The sequence below is a fragment of the Clarias gariepinus genome, chromosome 20, assembly GCF_024256425.1.
Source record: "Clarias gariepinus isolate MV-2021 ecotype Netherlands chromosome 20, CGAR_prim_01v2, whole genome shotgun sequence".
Classification (NCBI taxonomy): domain Eukaryota; kingdom Metazoa; phylum Chordata; class Actinopteri; order Siluriformes; family Clariidae; genus Clarias; species Clarias gariepinus.
This window is the reverse complement of record NC_071119.1, coordinates 9,387,309-9,414,631: the sequence shown is the minus strand read 5'-3', so window position 1 is coordinate 9,414,631 and position 27,323 is coordinate 9,387,309. Positions and strand designations below refer to the sequence as shown.

Below are 27,323 nucleotides of genomic sequence, written 5' to 3'. Positions count from 1 at the left end.
AACTCGCCCCACTGATTAATACACTCAGCTTGATTTATTTGGAAACATTTATTTATTTCTCTTCTCACAGATCCAGCCTTGTTTATTAGAGCACGGGCTGTCATTCCAGCGCTGTCCATTAGGATTCCAAATCTCACCACAGTCTTCTTTATGTTCGAAATTATCTGGTTGACTTGAAGCCCAGTTCCTAAAACTAAGACAATCTGATTTAGTCTTCAGTACTGAGATTCCAAACAAATCATAACAAAATGATCTTTAAACAAGAAAAATATCAAAGAAAAAAGATTAATCCAGATTTATTTATTACTCTGCAGTCTCAAATACACAAGAAAAAAATATATTGTTGACACACACACATGTGGTCTCTTACCCAGAGGTCAGTAGTGTACCGTCCACCCATTTCCACTCTCCCTCTGTGTCTCTGTCACTCAGACCAATCCAAGCTTGACTTACGTGCAGCTGTTTAGTGATGAAGTCCTGTGTATTTTATAGCAGAACAACTTGAGAACTTTTACCATTATTTACAGTAACAGTGGACACATACTGTTGGGCATATGTTAGCACTCTGAGAGAATTGATAGTGAGATTTGGACAAATTGTGACAGAGAACTTACATCCTTGGCCTGAGATACTCACCTGCACAAAAAGAACAGATTTTCATAATCATTTTTTATTAGTCCAGGCCAAACTAGCTACCTGTCTCACATGTACAAACCAAATGAAAGGCAGTGTCACACTGAACCCAAAACTGATGAGGAAACACTTTCAAAGGCCAGACTCTGGGGTGAAATTGTTCATGTTAAAATTACACACAGACTGCAGGAATTCTGTAAAGTTTGGGGACAGGATAAGGATTTATGTTGTGCTGAATTTTTTTATTTTTATTTTATTTTTGCATTTAATTTTAAGCTACTTTACTATATTCCCTGGACTTATATAATATTGTTATTTACAGAGGCAATCAGGTTTGGGAGAATGCAGGCAAGGCATAGGCATGGATGTAAAGACATTTAATGAAGAAAACTAAACACAAACTGAAACAGGATATAGAACATGAACAACACTACCAATAGTTTGATTAGCTGAGACTTGAACATACCAAAACAGAAAGGGTAATGTTAAAACAGACATGAGATAACTTGCTTACTGCTCCAAGGACTATTTACTGTATACACCCATGTCTATACAAACTACAGACAATAGCAATATAAACAGGTGACAGAGGTGTAACAGACAGGTTTTAGCCAACATCCCAACACAGAACCTGAAACAAAGTCCTATGGGTGAAACGCTCCCTCCAGGTACGACTTCTTACTTTAAAACCACATCACCAGAGGTTTTTAATCATTAAACAGTATATGTATGGATATGTATCCTCCATCCTTCTAACATGTTTAGCTTTTTATTAGTTTTAACTTTCTATCTACAGTATTTTAAATTTCGTCATGTATAAGGTCAACACTTTATTTATTAAATGTTAGTAGTGTAAGGATGAACATGGCTCCCAAAAAGAGCAATATCGACCACATTCCAGAGCCCCCCCTCTGCATGTCGCCATCCCGATAATCTTATCTGATCCGCGAACATAAAAGAGCATCTGTAAAACGATGTTGCAGAAAACTTCACAAGGCATGGGACAGGAAGTTTGCTGTGTCTGGAGCCACGGTAAGACTAGATGCCTCAAAGTAAACACCGAAAACAAAGGTGTGAATCGGCGATCCGGTTAACAAAGCGGACAGTTTTACAGCTTCACCCCGAGTTGGGGGGGAACCACCAAGTCACACTCCGACACTCCCGTTGACCTCCAGAGCTCAAGCCTTACAATGAACATAGAGGCATATGGCATGGAAACTATTTTAAACCATCTTTAAAGTGTGCCAGTAGGGCAAAACATATATACATATATTTACTTAGTATGTTTTATTCCTGTGTGTTTGTTTAATTATTCTGCATAACTTAAATTGTGTAATCAGCATTTACAAAGCCCTTTAATTAGTTAAAGAAAGGAGTGGGTAAGATATGTAATCTTTAATATCAATCTAAAGTTGGCTTTATTTAAAGAACATTGGTGAGCACAGAAAATTGGTAGCATGAACAGAGCTCATGGAAAATTACTGTATAAAAAATATTAAAACTCCAACCGGATGAGCCCATGTATCAGCTACAACACCTGGCTAATGCACAAAACGGAGAACCACATGAGGCGTGGCTAAGTCCCGCAACCACATCCGATTGGACCAATCAACCGATGAATGGACTTTGAAGGTTCAAAACCAGCAGGCAAAAGGCAGAATTGTCTAGAAGGACCACTACTACAACTTGCAACCTCCAACAACCTCTTCCAAGCAGCTCGAGCTTCTGCCCTTGTGGGCGCTAGACTCCCTCTGCTGACGTCATCTGCTCTTCAAGAACTCTCAACGCGACTTCATGCCAGAAATCCAAAGTCCCTCAACAAAAAAACTCTCAGAAGAAGTTCCAGAGCGCAGTCATCGGTAACCAGGCAACCTCCGCCTTACCAAAAGGCTTCCTCGACAGACGTCATCTTTACAACAGCGCACCAACCAATCAGCAATGCCATGATTCCCTTCGCTGGAGGTGAAACACTGGACGAGGATGAAACTTGCAAGTAAACAAACAAAGCTGCATACCTTGCTGAAAATGGTGCTCGGTTTATAACTAAATCTTAAGATAAAACCCAAGACTCTGCTCTTGTGACTTTAGTTAATCTAGTAAACAGTACTAAAATAACTTCATTAATTTTTTACATTCCAAACTGTTTGTATATGTGTGTGTGTGCGTGAATTATCGTTACAACAACTTATTTGGTATATTTTTCAGCTTACGGTATTACGGTCGAAGGCTTGTATCCTCCACACTTGCGTATCTTAACAGCAACTAACGTGCGTGATAGACATGCAACTATGCAACTACAAAATGATATCACAGAACACAGTATGAAATGATGTCACAGTACAACTTATGATTATCACACTAAATGCCTAACTAATAAACTTAATGCTTAATGCTCAACAAATCACAAAATGAAATATGGCTCTTACAACTAGATTTTGTGTTATCATCATTGGCCTCGTGATTAGCAGAACTGGTAAGATGCATTAAACTGAGCTAAATGCTGGACAGTTAGTCAATAAAGTGTACATTATAAATTTTAATTCAGTTAATCAAATTAACCCGAATCATTAAAGATTCAATACAACTCTGACCCAGAGCTAAAACACTACATAATAATGGTAAAGAATTCGACAGTCCTTCTTTGTCATTATTATGTGAAAAATTGGTTAGACATGTCATGAATAGTTAAAATAGATAAGTATTTAAGTGTAAAAGGCACTTAAAATACACTCTCTCTCTCTTTCCTCTCTCTCTCTCTCAGTGCATGAACTGGGTGTGAGACAAGCGTGTGGATGGCTGTTTGGCGTTCTGCCCAATATTTAAAGTTTGCCCTTTATTTCTATACTTTATTTTTTATTTAGCATGTGCTATTACTAAAAAAAAGAAAAAAAAAGAATGAGTTTAGAGTAAGAGAGAGTGGGCAGTGTGAGGCTGGTGTGAAGACGCTGTCTCTCCAGCATGTCATTAGGTGTGTGCCAGAGGACGGTGTACAGGTGGAGAAGGTGTTGTTTAGCGATGGGAGAGCAGGTAGTGTGTGAGATCATCTACTCTGCCTCACGGATGAATAAAGTGTTGGTGGTGTTTCTGACCTAGGTAAACTTCGTCAGCACACTGACAAAGAGTGGAACACGTGTACAAAAATCCCCGGTCCAAGTTACCCCTCTGTCTGTCTCTGCTACACATGTGGTGATCTCAAACATTATAATGTCAAACGTCAAAACATCCCTTCATAAAAGAAGAGGCAATCATGAAGGAGCTCGTCCGATTTGGAGAGTTCGACGGCCACATGAGAGCTATCCTACTTGGGTGCAGAAGCTCCAACGTGAGACACATTTTTTCCAGAGGCAAATTTGAATAGGGTTTAATGGGTAAACGACAAAGAAGAAACACTTAATCTAAATTTTAAGTGTAAAGAGGTGAATAGTAGCTACACTGTTTGTTTTCCACCATGGAGCGGCTGAGGTGTTTCGAGTTTGGGGATGAAGTAGGACACATAAGACTGAGCTGTCCACACGGAGCTGTGCATCCGGGGAGCCCAGGGGGGCAACTCAACTGGGAAACAGGATCAGCAACGTGGAGACAGACAGCTGGAAACACAGAGGAGTCTGAGTCTAAGTGGGTCTCACTGACATCCAGAGCAGTGACACAACTACTCGGCACACCGCTCATAAAGGTCAGTTCAGAACACACCGAGACCACAGGGACACACACTGCACCCGGCGCTGATACGAACACCAACACTACTGTAAACAGCGCGAGTGTAAAACCTGATGTCCTCAAAGTAGTCAGCACTGACACTGAACCCTCCCCTAATGCTGACCCCGCCCCCTAACATATCCACTGAGGAGGAACAGCAACCGCAGATCTGCACATCACCACCGACACCAACAGAAAACACTGCAGCTAAACCAAGAAAGCAAAGAGAGGAGACGTTAACCACAGAACCAACCACAAAACAGAAAACATGCTGTCAGACCCTAAGCACCGCAGTACAGGAGAGTGAAGGAGCAGCACGCACACACACACACACACACACACACAGATGTACTCAAAAACATTATTTTTTTTACTTTTAACTGTTAAAAATAGAAAAAAGACGCTTGGTAAAAAGAACTGAACAAAGGAACTGCAAAAAACAACGCAATAAATATTAAAAAAACAAACAACCACGGTCACACAGGAGGAAACAAAAATGGACAGCAGGTAAACAAAACTATAAACTTTGAACAGGACTGTAAATCCATGGACAGAAAAAGGAAAAAAGAGGTGTTAACACTAGAAGCGCCGTGCCAGTGTCACCTACTAAAAGCGCGGTTTAGCGGTCATTTGACCGCCTATTGTTTTGAATGGGAAGCTGCTGCTGACACACAATGATCGCTAGATGGCGCTTTCACCCAAAGCAAATAGTTTAGCTCCAAGATCAACTTGCACTTGGACAATGCGCCATTCATTCCCGCGTTGATAATAAGCGGTATCTTTTCTCATATTCAACTGAGAAAACCTACTACAGAGTCTCTAAGGGGACAAACGAAGAGGGAAAAAACAAGTCAGAGGGAAAAAACAAGTCATGTTTGGAATTATAACCAACTTTATAAACCAATAAAGTTTTTGACTTTTTTCTGCCGTTTTTTCTCCTCCTTTGTCCATCTAGGGGCTTCGTACTATAACAAAAAGGAAAGCTCTACTTAATTTTATATCGTATGGAGAAAATGTTTGTAGTTTGTTCATTCTATTTGAAGCTTCTGAACGTCTCGGAGCAGCGATTTAGTTCTGAACTCGCTTCCGTGAAATTATCGCTAAAACAATATTAAATTTGAATAAATCAGATCTACTACAGCAAATAATAAACTATGCTATGTCATAACCGAAGCAAACACCACGATTATGTCTCGTTTCGTTCAGTGTTGCTAGGCAACGGACCACGCGCCTAATCATGGGGACATCAAGGACTTTTCAGTTTTTGTGTGCTAAACTAAACTTCAGGGTCAAGTAATAGCGATTTTATTTGAAAAGTATAGGGAAAGATTAAGAAACACGCTGAAGCGGAATATATATATATATATGTATATATATATATATATATATGTATCTTTATACATTTGGAATCTGCATCTACATTTTCTGTTGCATGTATAGAATTAGTTTCAGCTGAAACTCATGATCAATGGTGTTGGGTACTTATGTAGTGATAATTAGTTTCTGCCAAATCATTAAAACTAACAATAGACTATGAGAGGTGGTTGGAAGGTGTTACTCTGAATATAAACAAACTAAATACAGCTTTTTTTTCTCAGAGGTAAACAGAAAAGTGAAGTTGTTCAGCTGTTTAGTGTCACTATGTCATAACCAGTGAAACAACGTGGACTCATCGCTGTGCTTGTTGTAACTGAAAAACGCTGCAACTGCTTCAAAGTCTTTCCACTTTTTTTGACCGCTGGAATCCGACACAACACCACGTTAGGCTACGTCTTGACTCATTTGCATATCGACGGTCATTATATGTTGACCGAGGGCTCAGGGGAGGTGTGTGTGTGTGTGTGTTGTGTGTGCGCGCGCGCGCCTACTTCGTGTACTTTTATAAACATATAAACAAACAACATACAGCTTTTTTTTCTCAGAGGTAAACGGGAAAGTGAAGGTGTTCAGCTGTTTAGTGTCACTATGCAGATGTTACACTCAGTGTAGTTACCGAAATCTTTGATTAAGTTCTCATTCAGTGGCCACACATCACTTTCACATTTCCCTCGCTTTTATTACATGAGCATAAGCAGTGAAACAATTCGCAGGTTTATAATACACCGCGGCCAAGTGAACCACGCTACCGCCGATTAGGCGCGTGGTCCGTTGCCTAGCAACACTGAACGAAACGAGGCATAATCGTTGTGTTTGCTTCGGTTATGACATAGCATAGTTTATTATCTGCTGTGGTAGATCTGATTTATTTACATTCAATAATGAGGCTTTATATCCTCAGGAGGGGTCATTACATATGTAATATGTAAAACAATATTGTTTTAGAGATAATTTCATGGAAGCTTCTAACAGAACTAACAAACTAATTAATTTTCTCAAAACCTTATAAAATTAAGTAAAGCGAAATTCCCTATATGTCCTTATAAAATATCGCTGATTATCAACGCCAGAACGAATGGCGAATTGTCGATATTTTACGGAAGCATATATATATTATTATATATACTATCACAGGTTTCATTCCATATATGCAGTTTATATAAACTGCATATATGGAATGAAACCTGATATAGTTACATATACGCACTGAATGACGCATAAATAGTATGCGCGATTCCTTGCGCCATCTGCTGAGAGAAATGAGAATCGCAGGTTGGAAAAGACAGGAAACGTCATGCTGTCATTATTTCACGTAAATAAGAGCAAAATAGCTTTATACTGGCTTTTACTGGTGCGATTTTAAAAATTTAAGCATACAGGGTGATTAAGCTCACAGAACTAGGAAAAGTCATGAAAGGAGGGTCCTGGAAATTGATCGAGTGTGAAGTATTATTTTTTTTTTACCCCCTCGGCGCTTCTAGTGTTAATGGTGGGGAAAAGGAGGAGGCTTAGTGAAAATTCTTTTTACTTGAAAAAAAAAACACTGTAAATATGTAAATAGCCTCAGACACATGAAAATATGTAAATAAGTCTGACATTGTTTCTTTAATAAAGTCTGTTAATATCTTAAGTCTCTCTCTCTCTCTCTCTCACCTGTTCCTCTTGGCTGTTTATGATCACCAGGTCTGCTCCTCTCTTTATACAGTCCTCTCTGCTCTCAGTCCAGTTCTTCTTCTCATTAGACATGAAATAAATACTGGAGCTGAAGCTGACACACTTCCCTTTGATAAATTAAGAGAATTTACAGATCAAACACACAGTTTCTGTGATCTATTGTATGTGTAGTGACATTATTTATTTTTACTTGTTTATGCTGCATAATATAAGAAAATAAACATTTTTAATATATGCATAATTTACCTTACATGGCCTGACTTTATTATTATGTAACATAAGGTTGCTCTTACCTGATTGGGATTAAAAAAAAAGCTAACCTGATCAGTTTAATTGTAATTAATATTACATAAAATATTGGGGTTTGACTATTTGTACCCTGTTTCTTTAATTTTCTCCTTTTATTTCTCAGTCTCAGGCAAATGTAAGACTGCTTAAGACTCAGTAATCACTGCACAGTTAATAGTGAACTAATTACTAATGATTACTAATTAGTTAATGAAGCAATTATCTGGTACTTAATGTTAGTAAATGAAGAATTATTACTCCTTACACAGTTGAGTTATGAATTAGGATTGTAAAGTTTCACCAATATTAAGGAGATGGTTTCATTCTAAGTTCTTGATGAAATTATATGGAGAAACATGTAAGAGGTTGTAATTTAAATCCTAATCCTCTGGTTATAAGACGGCTCATGGATTTCCACTCAGGACATTTAACTGTTGGACAGAAAATGTAATGCTAAATCTATTTACTTACTCAAATCAACAAATGTCCCCAGGTATTCATCTCTCTCCCTCGGTAACTGGTCTCTCTCCCTCTGTAACTGGTCTCTCTCTATAGTCAGGTTGTTGTTACTGGTCTGTAACTGGTCTCTCTCTATAGTCAGGTTGTTGTAACTGGTCTGTAACTGGTCTCTCTCTATAGTCAGGTTGTTGTAACTGGTCTGTAACTGGTCTCTCTCTATAGTCAGGTTGTTGTAACTGGTCTGTAACTGGTCTCTCTCTTTAGTCAGGTTGGTGTAACTGGTCTGTAACTGGTCTCTCTCTATAGTCAGGTTATTATTACTGGTCTGTAACTGGTTTCTCACTTTAGTCAGGTTGTTGTTGCTGGTCTTTAGCTGGATGTTTTCTGTGTTCAGGATATTCTCTTTTATCCACAACACTGTGACAGCAGACAGCAGGAGAACACACAGCAGCACCACACACACTGCAGTCACTCTGTAACACTTGTTCCATGCAGTGTCTCCTCCTGGCGGTAAATAGGCACAAAAACACATTTTTAACACATTATTGATATCAAATCTTTTCATAAGTGAGCTAAATTTAAATTAAATTTAGATGATGAGGAGAACATCATCATGGTGCAAATATTTCTAAATATCTTTCATTTTTTAACTGGGAACACCAAGTGTGTGCAAAAGTTACATTAAACACATGAAATTGCTTGCACATTAATACAATTTGTTGAAATAATCTTTGTGGACAAAGTCATGCAATCTTAAGTTAGTTTAATTAAATTAACATTTAAATCAGTCAAATTTGACCGGAACACTACATAAAGGTTAAGAGCATTTACAGTCTCAGATATTCAGCATGATCTCCACCCACTCAGAAACACACTGAAATGCTAAAAAATAATCTATAACTGCCTGAATTACTCTATCTCTCCACGTGGAAACACTTTGGCCATGCAAACTTAAACACTTATCAGTGTGTGGTGCTGCGTCTGGGTCTCTCTTTGTGTCAGTGCCTTCAGGGTCGCGACCTCTAACAGCCTCTTTACTCTTACAGATATCAACCATTATTTACCTTTGCTGAGAAGATTGCTGAGGCATCTCTAATCTATAAAAGACTCAGTAACACACTAAACTACTGTCTCTCTGTGTGAGTGTGAGTGAACTCCGGCTCGTCATTCCTCTTTCTTCCGGCATGCGATAAGGTCTCTCAACCACACCACTACACACACTGTAAAATCCAATTAGTAAACCTTACTTAAAAAAAAAACAAGTAAAGTTAAATGGGAATAGTTTGTAGTATTAACAAACTGCTATCTAGTATTATATACTTACAAGAGAGTTCCAGTAACTTAAAGCTAAATTGTAGCATATACAGTGGTGTGAAAAACTTTTTGCCCCCTTCCTGATTTCTTATTCTTTTGCATGTTTGTCACACTTAAATGTTTCTGATCATCAAACACATTTAACTATTAGTCAAAGATAACACAAGTAAACACAAAATGCAGTTTTTAAATGATGTTTTTTATTATTTAGGGAGAAAAAAAATCCAAACCTACATGGCCCTGTGTGAATAAGTAATTGCCCCCTGAACCTAATAACTGGCTGGGCCACCCCTAGCAGCAATAACTGCAATCAAGCGTTTGCGATAACTTGCAATGAGTCTTTTACAGCGCTCTGGAGGAATTTTGGCCCACTCATCTTTGCAGAATTGTTGTAATTCAGCTTTATTTGAAGGTTTTCTAGCATGAACCGCCTTTTTAAGGTCATGCCACAACATCTCAATAGGATTCAGGTCAGGATTTTGACTAGGCCACTCCAAAGTCTTGATTTTGTCTTTCTTCAGCCATTCAGAGGTGGATTTGCTGGTGTGTTTTGGGTCATTGTCCTGCTGCAGCACCCAAGATCGCTTCAGCTTGAGTTGACGAACAGATGGCCGGACATTCTCCTTCAGGATTTTTTGGTAGACAGTAGAATTCATGGTTCCATCTATCACAGCAAGCCTTCCAGGTCCTGAAGCAGCAAAACAACCCCAGACCATCACACTACCACCACCATATTTTACTGTTGGTATGATGTTCTTTTTCTGAAATGCTGTGTTACTTTTACGCCAGATGTAACGGGACACGCACCTTCCAAAAAGTTTAACTTTTGTCTCGTCGGTCCACAAGGTATTTTTTCCAAAAGTCTTGGCAATCATTGAGATGTTTTTTGGCAAAATTGAGACGAGCTTTAATGTTCTTTTTGCTTAAAAGTGGTTTGCGCCTTGGAAATCTGCCCTGCAGGCTGTTTTTGCCCAGTCTCTTTCTTATGGTGGAGTCGTGAACACTGACCTTAATTGAGGCAAGTAAGGCCTGCAGTTCTTTAGATGTTGTCCTGGGGGCCTTTTGTGGCCTCTCAGATGAGTTGTCTCTGCGCTCTTGGGGTAATTTTGATCGGCCGGCCACTCCTGGGAAGGTTCACCACTGTTCCATGTTTTTGCCATTTGTGGATAATGGCTCTCACTGTGGTTCGCTGAAGTCCCAAAGCTTTAGAAATGGCTTTATAACCTTTACCAGACTGATAGATCTCAATTACTTTTGTTTTCATTTGTTCCTGAATTTCTTTGGATCTTGGCATGATGTCTAGCTTTTGGTCTACTTCTCTGTGTCAGGTAGCTCCTATTTAAGTGATTTTTTTTGACTGAAACAGGTGTGGCAGTAATCAGGCCTGGGGGTGACTACAGAAATTGAACACAGTTAAACTATTTTTTAACAAGGGGGGCAATCACTTTTTCACACAGGGCCATGTAGATTTGGAGTTTTTTTTCTCCCTTAATAACGTAAACCTTCATTTAAAAACTGCATTTTGTGTTCAATTATGTTATCTTTGACTAATAGTTAATGGTTTTTGATGAACAGAAACATTTAAGTGTGACAAACATGCAAAAGAATAAGGAATCAGGAAGGGGCAAATAGTTTTTCACACCACTGTACTTGATTGCTTACTTTAGATGTACTCATCTTTAGTACAGGTTACTCAGAATGACTATTTTTAACAACTATAGAATTTCAAGTGAAAGATACTTTGTATGTATTCCAAACTACTGGTTTATGCAAGTTGATATAACTTGACATTTTCTGCATTCAACTTGAATTTCTAAGTTAAATTTACTTTAAAAGCAACCCAGTTTACTTATTAAAACCATGCAAACCGATTGCCTTAAAAAAAAAAAAAGTAAACATTACTCCGATAACTTAAGTGCATCAATTGTTTATTACGTATAAAACACTGAGAAGTGGTTCGCAATTTCACAAAGGAATCCACTTACACCTTGACAAATACACTAAGGCAGTGACAATTCAAGGGTCAATTTATTTATCTTAAGAACTGACAGGCACAGGGATGGTCCACCTAGGTTTACATTGGGGTAGAAAATTACTTCAAATATTTACTTTAGGTTTTACAATTTTTAACATTTTTAAAATAAAATACAAACCATTTAATTGTAAAATAAATCTATTTACAATTTGACATAAAATACATATAGACCCTGATACAATAAGCACTGACCTGACTGTAACATTTGAAACCAACAGATTTAACACTTCGATCAATATCCACTGTCAGGAACAATTGAAATCTAACCCAAATCATTACTATTCTTACACATTTTAACCTAACATGTAACTTAAAACCGTAACGAAGCTTCAGATGTTAAAATCTTCCTGCTGCTTCTTTCAACATCTGAAAATTGGCGCCAATTCACCCGTTTACAAGCTGAGCAGCAACAAATTCTATTACGCATGCTCTCACAAGTCTTGCTTCTTCTTCCTCCTTTTTTTACTTCATTATTCTTGGTTGCACTGCTGCCTCTCACTGGTACAATAACGTCATTGCTTCCTTTGTTGCTACTTACAGTATGTGCTGCAAGTAAGCATCACTTAAACTGTTAAATAAATTGTTTTACTCACCCTGCAATTAAGTGTAACTCAACAAAACCTTGTAAAAAGTATAGTTTAAATTTTTTGGGTAAAGTTTACTATTTATATGCGAGTCAGCAAAGCTATTGGAATTTACAGTGCAGGACTAATACAATCTTTTTAACATACAAAATTGACTGGACATTCATGAACACTTTGAACACATTCATGCACACCTATACTTACATATTTATATATTCATTTTTGGACCATTGCACAGGACACTTTAATAAGTCTCATTTTATGCATATTTACACACCCTGAGTCTTTGTTACTTTTTTTTTACACTAAATTTCTAAATTTTTACAAATTTAAAGTTCTTATAAGTTTTCCTTATTAAAGACTTTCTAAGTACTCACCTCTGCGATTATGCCTTACCCAAAGCCCACACACAGCCCCATGTGACATGATGTCATTTATGGTTTTGTCTTGTTTTCTTCTATGCTTGTGTGTGTGTTTGTGGGGATGTAACAAGAGGGTATGTTAAAGAAAAATGCACAATGAGGTGGTAAACTTCTGTTACAAACCTTTCTTAAAATCTAAGTTAAAGTCAATGTTTTTTTGTTTTTTTTTATGGTTTTGCCCTGTGTCATAATGCCTTTATTTTAAAAGTTCGGGTTAACTAAATGTGAATATTAAATCTTTATATGCATTGCAATTTTGACTACACAGTCGTTTTTTGTAAATGTAGTCCTGTAAGGTTATGTACAGCTAAAAAGAGAGTAAACTATTGCCCCTATTTTTTTTTTTTTAAGCCAAGTAGCGTTTTTGGAACTACTGTGATACTGACTGATAATATTGTGCATGTTTCTTTAAGATTGCTGTTCGTGTAACAATCAGCTATGCGGAGGCACCCTAACTGGTACACTAGGCTGAGGATTGGGCGTGGACATTAGTAGAGTGTAAGCGTTCAGCCTGTAATGAGTGAATTCAGGTGTACAGTACACGCGAAAGGGAGTGCTCCGAGTTTAAAAGTGTTTTTATATAACTATTTTACAGAAATAAAATAAATAAAATGTATTTACAGTAGCTAAATGTGAATAATAAAGTTTATATGCTTTTCAATTTTGACTACATAGTCTTTTTTTTTATAAACTTTTAGCAAGATACTGTATTTGAGGAAATTGTTTACGGTGTCTGTTGCTGAACCTCCATGTGTATAAAAGATCTGTTAAGCGTAAAGGGTATGTGTAAGTACGATGTCATTTTAGAAACTTTTTTCAGAAAAACTAACACATCTGAGGTAACATTTGTTGTTCTTTAAGGTTTTGTTTTCCATTAAAATATTTATTTACCTATGAAATCCATTTTACTTTATAAATTATCTAAAAAAAAAAATTATTTTAAGGTAACATCTGCTCCATGCCGTGGCTCCTCCTAATGGTGAATGGCCACATACGCATGTTTGTCATGTTTTGAAATGTGTGTTTTGTATTTTACCCATAGTAAACTCACTTTTAGTCCATGAGACGTGAGATGCGCAGGTTGTGCGAAGCTGATACACAGACTGTATATGCAAAGTGTTTGTTATGTCTGTTTCTAACATTATAGTTACATTATAAACCCTAATGGATGACTGACAGACACACAGTCAGTTGACAAACAAACATTATATTGTAGTGTTTTACCGCCGGAAACGATCTTGGAGTGACGAGTTGGCTTGATTGCTTCCCAATGCAAATGGCTGGGAGTGCTTTATTTCCTCACAGCACAGTACACATACAGCATGGAAAACACATTTACTTCAGAACCAGGCCCAATTCAGCCTTAGCATGAACCAGAGCACATTCAACAGGTCACACACACTCAACACACACAAACACGGCCGAAGCCATTAGCCCAAACAACCTTCCCCAACAGGGTGGACGGACACAAGTGCAGGTCTCCTCCAATCCCTTATTATTTTTTTTTCCTTTTTAAATAATAAAGCAAAACAAAATTATGAAAATAGAAATAAAAACTGTGACCAGCTGCGCGGTTCTTTTTCTTAAGTAAAAGGAAAACCCGGAGCACTGACGTCCCAAAAGAGGGAAAACAAAAAACAAACAAAAACCACTCGGAAGAGGAAAAAGGCCTTGTCCGGGAGACGTGGCTGTAGTTCCGTCGGTGGCCAGCAGGGGCGATAGGGCCGAAGCCCGCTGAACTGCACGGCCGCGAAGAAGGGCGAGAGCAGGCCGGCTTCGGGACGGAAAACCGCAGCGCAACGCAACGCACACAAAAAAAAGTGAAAAAGCAGTCCCGGATGATACTGGCTTGGAGCCAAAACAAACTAGACAGGACATGAAATGGGCAAGCGATATGGTTAGCGACACGGAACAACGTAAAAAGAAGGAATAAATAGGGCGAGTGATTACAACGAACACGAGGGGAACAGGTGAGTGCAATCATCTTGATAGAGTGATAAAGAGGAAGTGGGAGGGAAGGTGGTGATGTCAGAGACGCGGGCACATGGCGAAGTATAAAAAACAAACGCCATGTGCTTGAATAGACATGTAAACAACACGGGGGAAAGAGGAAGGAAGAAGAAAGAAAAGAAAATGAAAAACTTAATGATCAGACCAGGGGCCTCATGTATAAAACTTTGCGTAGATTTCATCCTTAAAATGTGCGTACGCACATAAGGCAGAATTTGCGTACGCACAAAAGTTTTCAGATTTATAAAACCGTACGTACGCCAGAACCTGCGCAAGGTTCGCTTTATAAATCACAATTATCTGAATATTGTGCGCAGGAGCACGTGCTTATAGCTTACCCCAATCTCCTCCTGAAATAACCATGTTTGGAGGTTAAGACCGCCTATTTTGAATATGTATGATCTCCCTGCATATTAATACGACCGATAATTGTCATTGATCCGTTGGCTAAAAATGGAAAAACAGAAACGAAAAGCAAAAAAAAAAGGAACTTCACCGACTGCGAGATGGAGGTACTGCTGTCTGAGGTGGAGGGCCGAAAAAAGTTTTATTTGGTGGGCTCTCTGCGGGAATTTCAAATAAAAGAAAGATGGTAGAATGGGAGCAAGTATAACAGAAGCAGTCAATGCTGTTACATCGGTGCCTCGCACAGTCCAAGAGACCAAAAAAAATGGTCAGACTTAAAAGTAGTCGTTAAAAAAAAGAATATGTGCACACAGGCGCAGTGTCGTAACAACTGGTGGTGGTCAAGGAATCACTGACCTCTCAGCCTTTGATGTAAGGGTGGGCGCGATTATAGGGGAAACAGGATTAAGTGGAGTTCTTCCAGAATTCCAAAGTGATACGGATGTGATTCGCAGTGACGATGGTAAGTAATTGATTTATCTACACATTATATAAGTTTTTGTCTGTTTAAAATTCTTCTTTTTTATTGTGGATAATTTAAATTAACCAATTCAAATTCCGCGGAAGTGGAAAGTCCTAAAATATCCAAGTGACAAATCTAGCAATAGATGCAGCTGTCCTTAAGATACGTTTATTAAAACAGTCGATTTTCCTGTTTATTCATATGCAAATAAAAAATAACTTAAAAAGACAACACCACTTGTACTTGAACACACAGCGCGTGGTTTCTCCGCGAGGGTCTTTCCAATACTGACCGTAATTCAGAACACAATTCCAAGAGAATGGCTCTTGGAAATCGAAATCGGCTCATGAGCCAATCATCATCATGAGCAAGGAAATCTTCACGGTCTCTGAAAACACGCTCCCTCCGTAGAGCGTCATTAGCAAGGTCTTCTAACAGCGCTAGAGCATCCATTATGATGATATGTTATATACGCACATACCTTTTTATAGCCCATTCATTAAAAAAAATAAATTCAAAGTATTTGCACTTGGTTAAGAATGCTGATAATGATAATTCAGGTTGATGCAATTTGATTAATTGGGTGATGACTATTTTAAATAGTTATTGCTATTTGGGCCAGTTGGTGTCGCCAAAACACATACTCTTTTAAAAGAGTGCGTACGCACGGTCAAGAGCATCCTTACGGTGCGCACTTATTTACGCCAAGTTTATTTTTTATAAATCCCGATATGTGCGTGGAAAAATGCGTACGCATATTTCTATGCCCATTTTGGGCGTACGCAACGTTTATACATCAGGCCCCAGGGGTTTGACACCGCAAGGATTGATGATCGTCAGCCGCTGCCCCGCCTAGGCCACAATATGGTGCATCATCTGTATTACTAATCATGGGAACTGATTGGTTTATGGCATCAGAGTGGGTTCAGATTCACATACATCCAAAAAAAAAGAAGAAATCTCACACACACACACATCCCTAAATGCATTGTCTAAATCATAACCATAAACATAAAGCTATAAACTGATTTACTTTTACAGTATTTTTCCTGCATTCACTCTGTTTGTGTTAACAGTTGAGTCTGTTTTTACATTATCTGACTGGACCTGAATTAAAAATAGAATACAGAGAATTCACTCAATCTGTTTTTCCTTCAGTGCAAGTGGCTAATTAATGATATATTATCATTCGGTGTAACTGACCATTAAACCCCCCAAACACAGAAGTGGGACGTCACCTTCAGCTCCAGCAATATAGGGCAGTGTTTCTATAGATGGCTTATAAAAGTTCTACAGGGAAGGTTTTTATTTAATCAAATGTATAAGAGAAACTCTTTAATGGTTGTGTTTTGTTTCTTCCTTGATGTTAATTCTAATATGGACACTTTATTCTTATTTGTTTTACATTTGCGTTTGCATTTTATATCACAGACTTTTACTTTGAAGTTCATGAAGGGAAGTGCAGTGGCGCTTTTTGTCAATGTCACTTTAAGCATACCTTACACTTTATAAGCATCTGGCTGGTGTGCACAAAGAAGCTTTGTTAACTTGCTTGATTTAAGGCTTTCTCCTATCTCTCAACTCATGACTGATAAAGGGCACAAGGTACAGTTTTTGGCTGTAATATTGTTTATAGGTTATGGTTAATTTCGTCATTGGTATATTTCTTATAATATATAATATTCGTCATTGGTTTCTTAATTGCACTCTAAAGGAGAGGTTGTCAGTGTTTAAAATATTTTGTTTTTGTTGTTGTAAATGCTTTATATACATTTAAAAATACATTATCAGTGTTAAAATAAGTCTATTTAAAATATTGTACAGTAGTAAGGATATAATTTAATGTATATTAAAAGGAGTGACATTCTCATGTAATTTATAGTAAATACGTATACATTATTGTATATGTTTATTCTTAACATTGGTGATGATTCATACCATTTACAGGCAAATGTCTATTGTTTGTTTGTTTGTTTTGTTTTTATTCAGCTCTTACGGTGTTTTGGATATTAAAACCTTTTCTAAACATCAGTCTAGAGAGTAAAGCATTTCACTGCATATCGTACTGTGTATGACTGTGTATGTGACAAATGAAATTTGAATTTGAATTTGAATTTTTTAAAGTGCTTATGTTCAGCCGGGAATGCTACATGCGGATTAGTTATAGGCTTATTAATTTCCTTTCTGTCAGAGCTACAATTAGTTACTGAGAGCAAATGAATAATCATTTGAAATTCCAATAGTGACTCTTTTCTCAACCTAAAAGCCAGATATTTATCTGCTTACATTTACAACATGTGGCAGATGCCTGTAACCAGACCAACTATCACATTTGGGCAGTTGAGGCTTAAGAGCCTTGCTCAAGGGTCCAACAATAGGAATTGGGTGGTGCTGGGGTTTGAATCTATGATCTTCCGTTCAGTCTAACCACTGAGCTAACCCTGCACAGATTCTCCTCCTTCTTTTATAGGATCTGCACCCTTCTCGATAGCAACCATCATCTCCACCCACTCAGAAACACACTTACACATCTCTAATCCAATCTCTTATGCAAACCTAAACACTTACGTGTGTGAGGATCTGTGTCTGGGTCCCCCTTTGTGTCAGGGTCTTCAGGGTCAGGATCGTGAACTCTAAAAGCATCCACACTCTCATAGATATCCACCACCATCTCCATTTTGTTAGAAGAACACTGAAGCATTTCTAATCTTTGTAAAACCAACTAAAACACTAAATTACTGCGTCTCTGTGTGAGCACGAGTGAACTGCTGCACTTCCTTCCTACTGTACACTGGATTGACTGTACTGCTGACAGTAAAGGAAGTTACACATTAGACGAGGAACATCTGAGGCTTCTTGTGGTCAAAGCGTGAAGACATTTGAGCTGCAATATTTACTCATATATTAGAGGCTCTTTTTAAAGGATAGTAGTTAAACACATACCAAAAATACATGGTAGTGTTAAAACGATCTTACAATGTTACATTGCACCAATTTATCATACTTTGGTTACTCATATTATAATAAAGTAAACCTGTTAAGCTTTTCACCTGCTGCTTTTAAGATTGATTTACAGTATATACTGTATTTATAGCAGGTTAAATTCTGTCATATAAATTAGTCAACACATTCCTGCAGTAGATCTAAAATTATTTGTTGATTTACTTTTTCAGAACTTTTATGCAGATATGCTGTGATGTTGCAAAACAGAAGTACCACTGGTCTAAGATCAGCATTAACTCCGCCCTCTTTCACACATCGCTATGTCAAAAATACTTCATGGAAACAACCACATAGAACAAGATGTACATCATACATAGGCATGAAAAGGGGGCTTCATATCTTTATTATTTTAACTTTAAAACTGTTAGGGTTTATTTTTTTCCTGGTGTGTTGTTTTTGTTTTATTAACTTTAAAGAGACTAATAAAAAGAGAAGCTGCTAAAGGAATCCAAAGTTTAAGTCTGTGAAACATGACAATATGTTTTAATACTGACAAATTGACATAGTAGTAAAGAAATATTGAATGATTGTCTATAGAAAACCAAAGGTTTGTGGTAGTAAGAGTAACTTTGCTTAGCATCAGGCCAGACACCTATAGACACCTGACCAACACGCTCATGCAGTATGTGATTGTTTACATTTTACATTTTCATTTAGGCATTTGGCAGATGCTTTTATGCAGAAGTGCTTTAAAGTTTACATCATTGGATACATACTTACACTGGGTTAACTAGGTTAATAACTAAGTGCCATTAGTCCAACACAACTGGGAAGAGTTTTTTTTTTTTTTTTGGGTGGGGGGGTTAGTCCAAGAACTGGAGAAACAGATGCGTCTTGAGTCGTTGTTTAAATATAGTCAAAGTCTCAGCTGTACGGACATCTACAGGAAGTTCATTCCACCACCTAGGTGCCAGAACAGAGAAGAGCCTGGATGAATGCCGCCCTAGATCCCTGAGAGATGGTGGGATGAGGCGAGCAGTGCTGGAGGATCGGAGGGAACGTGGTGTAATTAGAGCAGAGAGGTAAGTGGGTGCTGGGCCATTTTTAGCTTTGTAGTCAAGCATCAGCATTTTGAATTTGATGCGGGCAGCTACAGGAAGCCAGTGCAGGGAGCAAAGGAATGGTGTGGTGTGTGATTGTTGAACATCTCATTCCAGATGCAGCTCCACCCTTTCTGTTATCATAAACTATCAAAAAGCTTTCCACAAGATTTTAGATTGTTGCTGTGGAGATTAGTGTTCAATCACCCACAAGAGCATTCAGCCCAGTTGTCATTATAGATTGTAAATAATACTGAGCAGTGGGTAGCCATACATGAAGATTATGGTTTACTGGGGTGTGTTGATGTGAAATTGGGCTATTTTCTTTCTATGCTCAAAAAATGTTGCGGAGGAGCTACTGCTATTATGAGCTGCACGCCTACGACAGGGTCACTTCCAAAACCAAAACAAGACAAGAATAAATCAAATTACGATGAAAAACCAGATCAGCAATAACACTAAGAACAGAACAGAACTATATTGCGACAACAACATACCAAATGTAAGACAAAGACACTAGAACAAACAGAGGCTTAAAGCAGCTAATCAAGAACATTCTGAACATCTGTGAACAGATATGAAATTGGAAGCAATGAATAAATGTCAACATAAAAGTCCCAAGCGCCAAACATAAAGACCAAGATAAACTGAACACACTATGGGTACAGAGCGCCCTCCAGATCCCTGACAGCAATTCTCTCTGAATGTTTCTGTCAACCCTCAAATCATACTGTAAAGCTATTTTTTTTACAGTATAATAATAGTAATTATTTGTGGCCACCAGCCACCATATTACATCTTGAGCTATTCTGTGCCTTTACATAGGGCCGTCATATTTTAGCCTTAGTTGTTGTTTTGGTACAATGTAGAAAAATACATTAGAGTATATCAACTTCACAGCAATTCACAGTTTTTCAATATTACGCCAAGAAGGCTTGAGCTTCTGTCAGTGGTCCAGTTCATCCCGAAGGTGGATTCACTTTGGTTGAGATCATGACACTCAACTTCTTCCACTCCAACCTTAACACATCTTGTCTTCATGGAGCGTGCATTGATGCACAGGGGAACTGTCATATTCAAACAGGGTTGGACTTCTTAGTTCCAGTGAATAAAGATTGCGATGCTAAAGCATACAGAGACATTCTATACAGTTGTTTGCTTCCAAAATGTTGTGCCAACATAATAGGAAAATACTAAATATTGTTGTGATGGTCAGGTGTTTACATAGTTTTGGACAGACAATGTAATATCGGTTTAGAGACATACAAATTTGTATTATATTTGATTATGTTTTTTTATACAGGTTCTCCCCTACACTGAAAAAATAAACCGTAAATTTTACGATAAAAAACATCTGCTGTGGTTGTCAGAACTTTAAAGTAAAAAATCCGGTAGCAACGTTATTGGTTGTATGAGATTGTACTCATTATACTGTATATTCTACGGGCTTTAATTGTTGTTTTTACGGTTTATAACTGTCTAATTAACATGTTTATGTTGGTTTTTTACCCATCAAATTCCAGGGTTTACATTGTAACAATTATGGCTCATAACCATCTTTTTTACAGCTCAGAACTGTCTAATTTAAAGGTTTATGTTGTAACAATTACAGTTAAAACTTACAATTATTTCACAAAGCAGACAGGAAACTATTTAAACTAAGGAAAAACCATTAAATATGCTGTTTTTTATCATAAATAACCACAGTGAATTAATTCAGCAATTCGGTGTAAACCTCATTTTATCACACTTGCTGAGAGTGAGAAGAGATAGAACTTGCTAAGCATGAAACAGGTTTTACTGTTAAGAAACTATTAAGAGTACTTTTATACTAATTGATGAATACAAACCTAAATCAAATTATCAAAACCCATCTAAATATGTTCAAAACTTGGACGTCAGCATGGTCCCATGTATTTTTTTTTAAATGAAGACAGCAAAACAATATTTCAATTCTTAAAATTAAATATACAAATGTTAGGGTGGACTTTTGTATGGGTTTTTTTGTAATGTGTTTGGCACATGGGCCACAACAAACACAAACACGAGGTGAGGTCTTATGGAAAAAGTGTAATTTTATTTAGGATACAAGGGAAGGAAGGGATTAATGGAGGGAGGGAGGGAAAAAGGGAAGGAAAGGTGTGTACGTGTAAGTCTGGTGGGCGATGGTGGCGGGCAGAATGGTGCATGTTCGCGGCTGTCCTCGCCGTGGTGATTGACGGGCGGAATACCATTCACGACTTCCCTGGGGCATGTTTTATTGCCCCGTTCACGTGCCACTCTTTCCCGGTTTCCCTGCGCACGACTCTGCTCAGTAACTTCCCGTGCTGCACCCCCCAGCCGCTGTATTTATAGCGCAGGGAGAAGCCCGGGACCAATTAGTGTGGTATAATCACCAGCCAATGCGCATTCCGGCAGCCCTGCCCCTTCGCACACCTGCAAAAGGCGAGGGTGCCTACCTAGTGAGCTTTGAAGTGAGATATGAATTAGGCGCATGCCTATCACAGGCGCACTGTGATGATTTTTAATGAGATATGTATTGAAGGCAATTCTGCGAAACAATCTTCGAGTTAAAAATTTTTAATCAAAGTTTTTTTACTTTACTATAATAACACAGATGTCAACATCTGGTGGTTTAAATTCTTATGTGATGTCTCTCTTCAAATTTTTAAAGCAGTTGTTTTATTTTAAGTGCATGATTTTTTATCGTCAGGTAAGTGCCTTTTTCAGGAATGTCATCGTAACGGTACATCGTAACAGTACATCGTAACAGTACATCGCAACGGTATATATTCCTCATGAATGGGCACGAGAAAATTAAAATAAACTAACTATTTTTGGTTCTTTGAAGAGGCATCCATTCATTATTTGGGTATAGCCGATTAATGCTTTTGGTTGTGCATTTTAATTTAAAGAAATCTTACAAAGAATATTCTGTCACATCCGTAAGACATGTTTATTTCACCATTCGTAAAAATATAAACCTAGTGCATATGAACTAGTTTTCTATTTTAAAAAAGTCTGGACAGATATTATTTTGATTTTTAAACTCTTTTAACAAGGATTTAGTAAAATATAAACTGATGGTTCAGTATATTGGTAACAAATACCTTCTCTGAGAGTTTATATGTTACATCCATAATGCTTAATGTCATATTCATAATGCTTGAATTGATGAAAACAAAATAATGTTTTCCTTTTTATCGTAAATACAGTATATCGTAAATTTTACTGCAATAAGCCATATTTTCACTCACTCACTCACTTGTTGTCATTACCGCTTAATCCTGTATTCAGGGTCGCGGGGGACCTGGAGCCTATTCCGGGAGACTTGGGCCCAAGACAGGGTCCTCAGCGGCTCAGATGTCGGTAGTGAATGACGACTGCTGTGTTCGCTATTACACCCAACAACTGTACACCACACTCGCTTAGGCGACATTTTGCTCCAGCGGCGAAAAAAAACAATGGCCGACAGCTTCTTCTCACTCGGGGCGGGTCTTTGCTAAAACCCCAGTGTCAATCAACTATAGTAGGAGCGGCCTCTTTTGGTGTGGCGTCACACTGCAAGGCATTTGCGATTGGCCTGATTTCAGAAGGGGCATGTTATTTTAATAAATGAAAAGAAAATCACTGGGCAGCTCTTTAACATCGTAGAGTGGTTGTGTACACACTCTCCTAACACACAGTTCAGTCCAAACAGCTTAAAAAAGTGCATGTAGGCCCCTATGACCCCTTTAAGTAGAAGATCAGGTCGATCTGGTCCAGGCTCTTCGCCTTGCAAAGGGGTATTTTAGCAAAGAAATTACAACATTTTCTCTCATATTTATCTAGCTTTCACATCAATCACTATTTAATACATTAACTAACAATCTGCTGACCGTTAATAAGACTCATTGAGAATAGTCCAATCACATGAGCCCAAATATTTAAAAACAATATTGATTCGCTAAGAAAGAAAGTGGCAGGGTTCAGGGCACACAGTGCTGCACCCCAAGGATGATTTGAAAAATCCAATTAGATGCTTCACATGCTTTTTAAAAATTTACGTGACTACATACTAGACACTCGTTTGTCCAGCACCCCGTGTACGTGAACACAAATGAACGGAATACAGTTTAGATTTTTTCTTAATTTTAAATAAATACAGCGGAATATTGTGATTAAATTACTTCATTTTATTATTAAAATAAATAATTATGTTAAATAGCATGTAAAAATAAGGTAAATAAGGCCTACATGGGTAAGACTGTAAGGGTCCGCCACTAGAGGTCACTGTTTTTCATTTTGTAGTTTTTGTTGGCTGACTCAGTTTCCCAGCAGGCACCACGGTCAGGTGATGCGAGTGCACACCTGAACCGAGGTAGCCATCAATCCATCTATAAATAGATGTTTAGACTGGGAAACTGGGTCGAGCATGTTTGGTATCACCACTGTCACTTGTGTGGGCATTTAGTTTTAGTTTGTTTTTGTTTAGTTTATTTTGATTTTAGTTGTGTTGACTTGGGCTCTCTTATTGGCAATGTTTCTATGTATGTTTTGTGTGTCTGTGTTAGTGGAGCTGATTCAGTCCTGTCTTAAATGTATGTAAGTACTGTCTTCTTGTGTGTTTAGCTAGAGTCAGGTAAGTAGTTAGGTGTGTGTTTGGCTAGGAGCGTGTTTAGCTAAAATCTATGTTGAGTTACAGTAACTAGCATGCTTCTAGCCATAGCCCCTCTGTGTCTCTAGCTGTCCTGTGTTTCCTATCCCCCTAGTGTCCCAGTGCGCCTAGCTTTAGAGTGCCGCCCCTCCTAGCTTTGGAGTACCGACTAGCTTGTTAGTGCCGCCTCGCTTAGTCTTGGAGGGCCACCTCGTCTGGCCACTGGGTATCCTCTGTCTGTGTTTCTGTGCCCCCATTCCCTAGTGTGTGTTAAGCTATTAGGTAAGTGTAGCTTAGTGCATGTTGGGGCTAAAGACATGCTTAGCTAGGTGTATGTGTAGCTAACTGCCATGGTTAAGCACAGCTTAACCATGTTTGGCTAAAAGCCATGCCTAGCTGATTGCCATGTCTTTAGCCCTCGTCCCGTCTCTACGTGTCTCCCTCTAGTGTGTCTCTACGTGTCTCCCTCTAGTGTGTCTCTACGTGTCTCCCTCTAGTGTGTCTCTACGTGTCTCCCTCTAGTGTGTCTCTACGTGTCTCCCTCTAGTGTGTCTCTACGTGTCTCCCTCTAGTGTGTCTCTACGTGTCTCCCTCTAGTGTGTCTCTACGTGTCTCCCTCTAGTGTGTCTCTACGTGTCTCCCTCTAGTGTGTCTCTACGTGTCTCCCTCTAGTGTGTCTCTACGTGTCTCCCTCTAGTGTGTCTCTACGTGTCTCCCTCTAGTGTGTCTCTACGTGTCTCCCTCTAGTGTGTCTCTACGTGTCTCCCTCTAGTGTGTCTCTACGTGTCTCCCTCTAGTGTGTCTCTACGTGTCTCCCTCTAGTGTGTCTCTACGTGTCTCCCTCTAGTGTGTCTCTACGTGTCTCCCTCTAGTGTGTCTCTACGTGTCTCCCTCTAGTGTGTCTCTACGTGTCTCCCTCTAGTGTGTCTCTACGTGTCTCCCTCTAGTGTGTCTCTACGTGTCTCCCTCTAGTGTGTCTCTACGTGTCTCCCTCTAGTGTGTCTCTACGTGTCTCCCTCTAGTGTCCAGTCTCAGCTCCACGCATAGTCTGTGTGTCCTGTTATGTTTGTCCTCCCTCTGCCTGTGTCCCGCCACAGGGCGTGTGTTTGTCCTCCGGTCTGTGTCTTGCCAGAGAGCCCCTGTTAGCACAGAGTTAAGTATTGTTTGAGTTTGTTTGTTCCTTTGTGTCTTTATTTATACTTTGTGTTTAGCCACCATTAAAAGACTCTTTTTGATTACACAACCCCTCTGCCTCTATGCCTGCTCCTTCCGCCCACGGCGTTCAACACCTGCCACAACACCCTGTTAGTGACAAAGACTACAATTAGTGTATAATTACATACCCAGCAAATACAAGTTTGAAATATGAAATGTTCTCAAGAGCTGAAGTTGATAAAAAAAATGTAATACATATCACCACATAATGTATTCCTGTGGATTTATAATAAAACAAAGTGCTCCGGTCAAAAGTGACCGGGAACATCATAGGTGTGAGCCACAAACGAACACAACATCAGGGTTAAGTGTGACAAAGTGAGTCTTATATACCTTTGACATGAATATAGAATAAAAGGCATACCAAACCACTTGACTTTACGGTTGAGACCGAGCATGGGAGACGGTTATCCACAATTCCTTTTCACAATTTGCAAAAACCCAAGCTGTATATTACTGGTATGTGAAATGTGACAGTGTTGTCTCTGCACCTTTAAATCACGAGGGGAATCCTGGATGCCATTTTGTGTCGGAGCTGTTTTGCACTTTCTTGGAATTCTGAACTCTGTTTTGTTGAGGATTTTCCAAAATTAGGATTATTCACCATCAGGACAGCTTTACAGGACAGCAATTTTCTATCATCGTGCTCCCAGACTGATCCATTAAAACCAGTGAGGAAACACTGAAAATATCAATATTATTGTAAATATCGGTATCTGGTGCACTACCGTGTCTATTTTTTGTACAATACAATTCAAATTTTATTTGTCACATACACAGTAATACACAGTACGATATGCATTGAAATGCTTATACGACCACCAGTGACCTTAAAAAAAAAAACAAAAAAAAAAACTTTATACATACATATGAGCTTCCGTGATTTGTTTGTTACAAACATCTACAAATGTTAGTAGAACCGCAATCTGTTAGTATCGACCACCCCTTACATTCACACACACACACACACTCTTTTTCACACACACATACACATACACACAAACAAACAAGCAAACAAGTATTGCCTCCAATTTCTATCGAGGCTGGAGGCTAAAAAAGTGACACACACAAAGTTTGACAACTTGAGTACAAGACTCTGCAGCGGAAAGTGAGAAGACCTGAAAAGAGGACTGATGTCTCTCTAAACACAACTGATCTCCCATACAGCAACCACTGCAATGGAAGCCTTTAAAAAACTCACTTATCTCATGTCCTGCAATCTGGCAGAAGATACAGGGGCATCCATACCACCACCAGCAGATTCCTCAACAATTACTTCCCTGAGACAGTCACATTACTCAACATCCTGAGTTAGTTTAAACACCTAACCAGCCTGACACAATACCACTGCACACAAATCTGGATCAAGCACTTTATGGAGTACTTTGCATATTACTGCTACAGATCTAAAGATGTTACATGAATAAATAGTTTACAGTTCTGTGTTTTCATGTCCTGTGTATTATTGCCATGTTCTTTATATTTATTTTCCTGCATTCATCTCACACTCATGTCTGTTTGCATTTCATGGAGTCCATTAGGTATTGCACCACTGTCCTGGATAAATGACATTTCTTACCACAGTTTATACATTATATAGAGAAAACATTTTATTAAAAAAATGACAATAAAACCCCACTGAACTTGAAATAGAAACAGAAAAGTTGAACACATTGGTCAGTGCCATGACAGGGCCGAAGACAAGAATAAAAGAGAGACAACAGCAAATGGCATTTCCTTATCACCTTCACTTACTCAGAAACACACAGAAACATCTGAATTATTGCATCTATATTAATATTTTTGGCCTTGCAAACAGTAAAAAACAGTACCTGTGTGTTGTGTTTCTACGCGTCTTAGTGTGTCAGCGTTTTCTTCCTCTGTGTCGGGGTCATGGTCTTTAACATTGTCTACAAACTCATAGATAACTGATACCATCTCATCCTGCTTAGACGTGCACTGAAACATCTCTAATCTATATAAGACTCACTAAAACATTACATGACCGGGTCTCTGTCTAGACGTGACTGACAGTCTGAGGCTTTGTGCTCTGTACATGGAAGTAAACG

General features: G+C 38.5%; 1 protein-coding gene across 1 annotated transcript; it reads right to left on the bottom strand.

Moving 5' to 3' along the window:
- Nucleotides 1–366: 366 nt before the first annotated feature.
- LOC128508251 (C-type lectin domain family 4 member M-like) lies at nucleotides 367–27,323 on the bottom strand. The gene is made up of 4 exons (XM_053479478.1): nucleotides 27,087–27,323; nucleotides 8,140–8,631; nucleotides 7,360–7,487; nucleotides 367–477 (listed from the first exon to the last, which is right to left on the bottom strand). The coding sequence occupies exons 1-4, from the start codon at nucleotides 27,220–27,222 to the stop codon at nucleotides 367–369; spliced, it is 867 nt and encodes a 288-aa protein (XP_053335453.1). The 5' UTR covers nucleotides 27,223–27,323.

Excerpts from the sequence above, each read along its gene's own strand:
- LOC128508251 (XM_053479478.1), bottom strand. The coding sequence starts at position 27,222 with ATGTTTCAGTGCACGTCTAAGCAGGATGAGATGGTATCAGTTATCTAT. Across the intron at positions 7,488-8,139 it reads GGGGACATTTGTTGATTTGA|GGAAGTGTGTCAGCTTCAGC; the intron begins GTAAGTAAATAG and ends AATTTATCAAAG. Across the intron at positions 478-7,359 it reads TAAACAGCCAAGAGGAACAG|GACTTCATCACTAAACAGCT; the intron begins GTGAGAGAGAGA and ends TAAAATACACAG.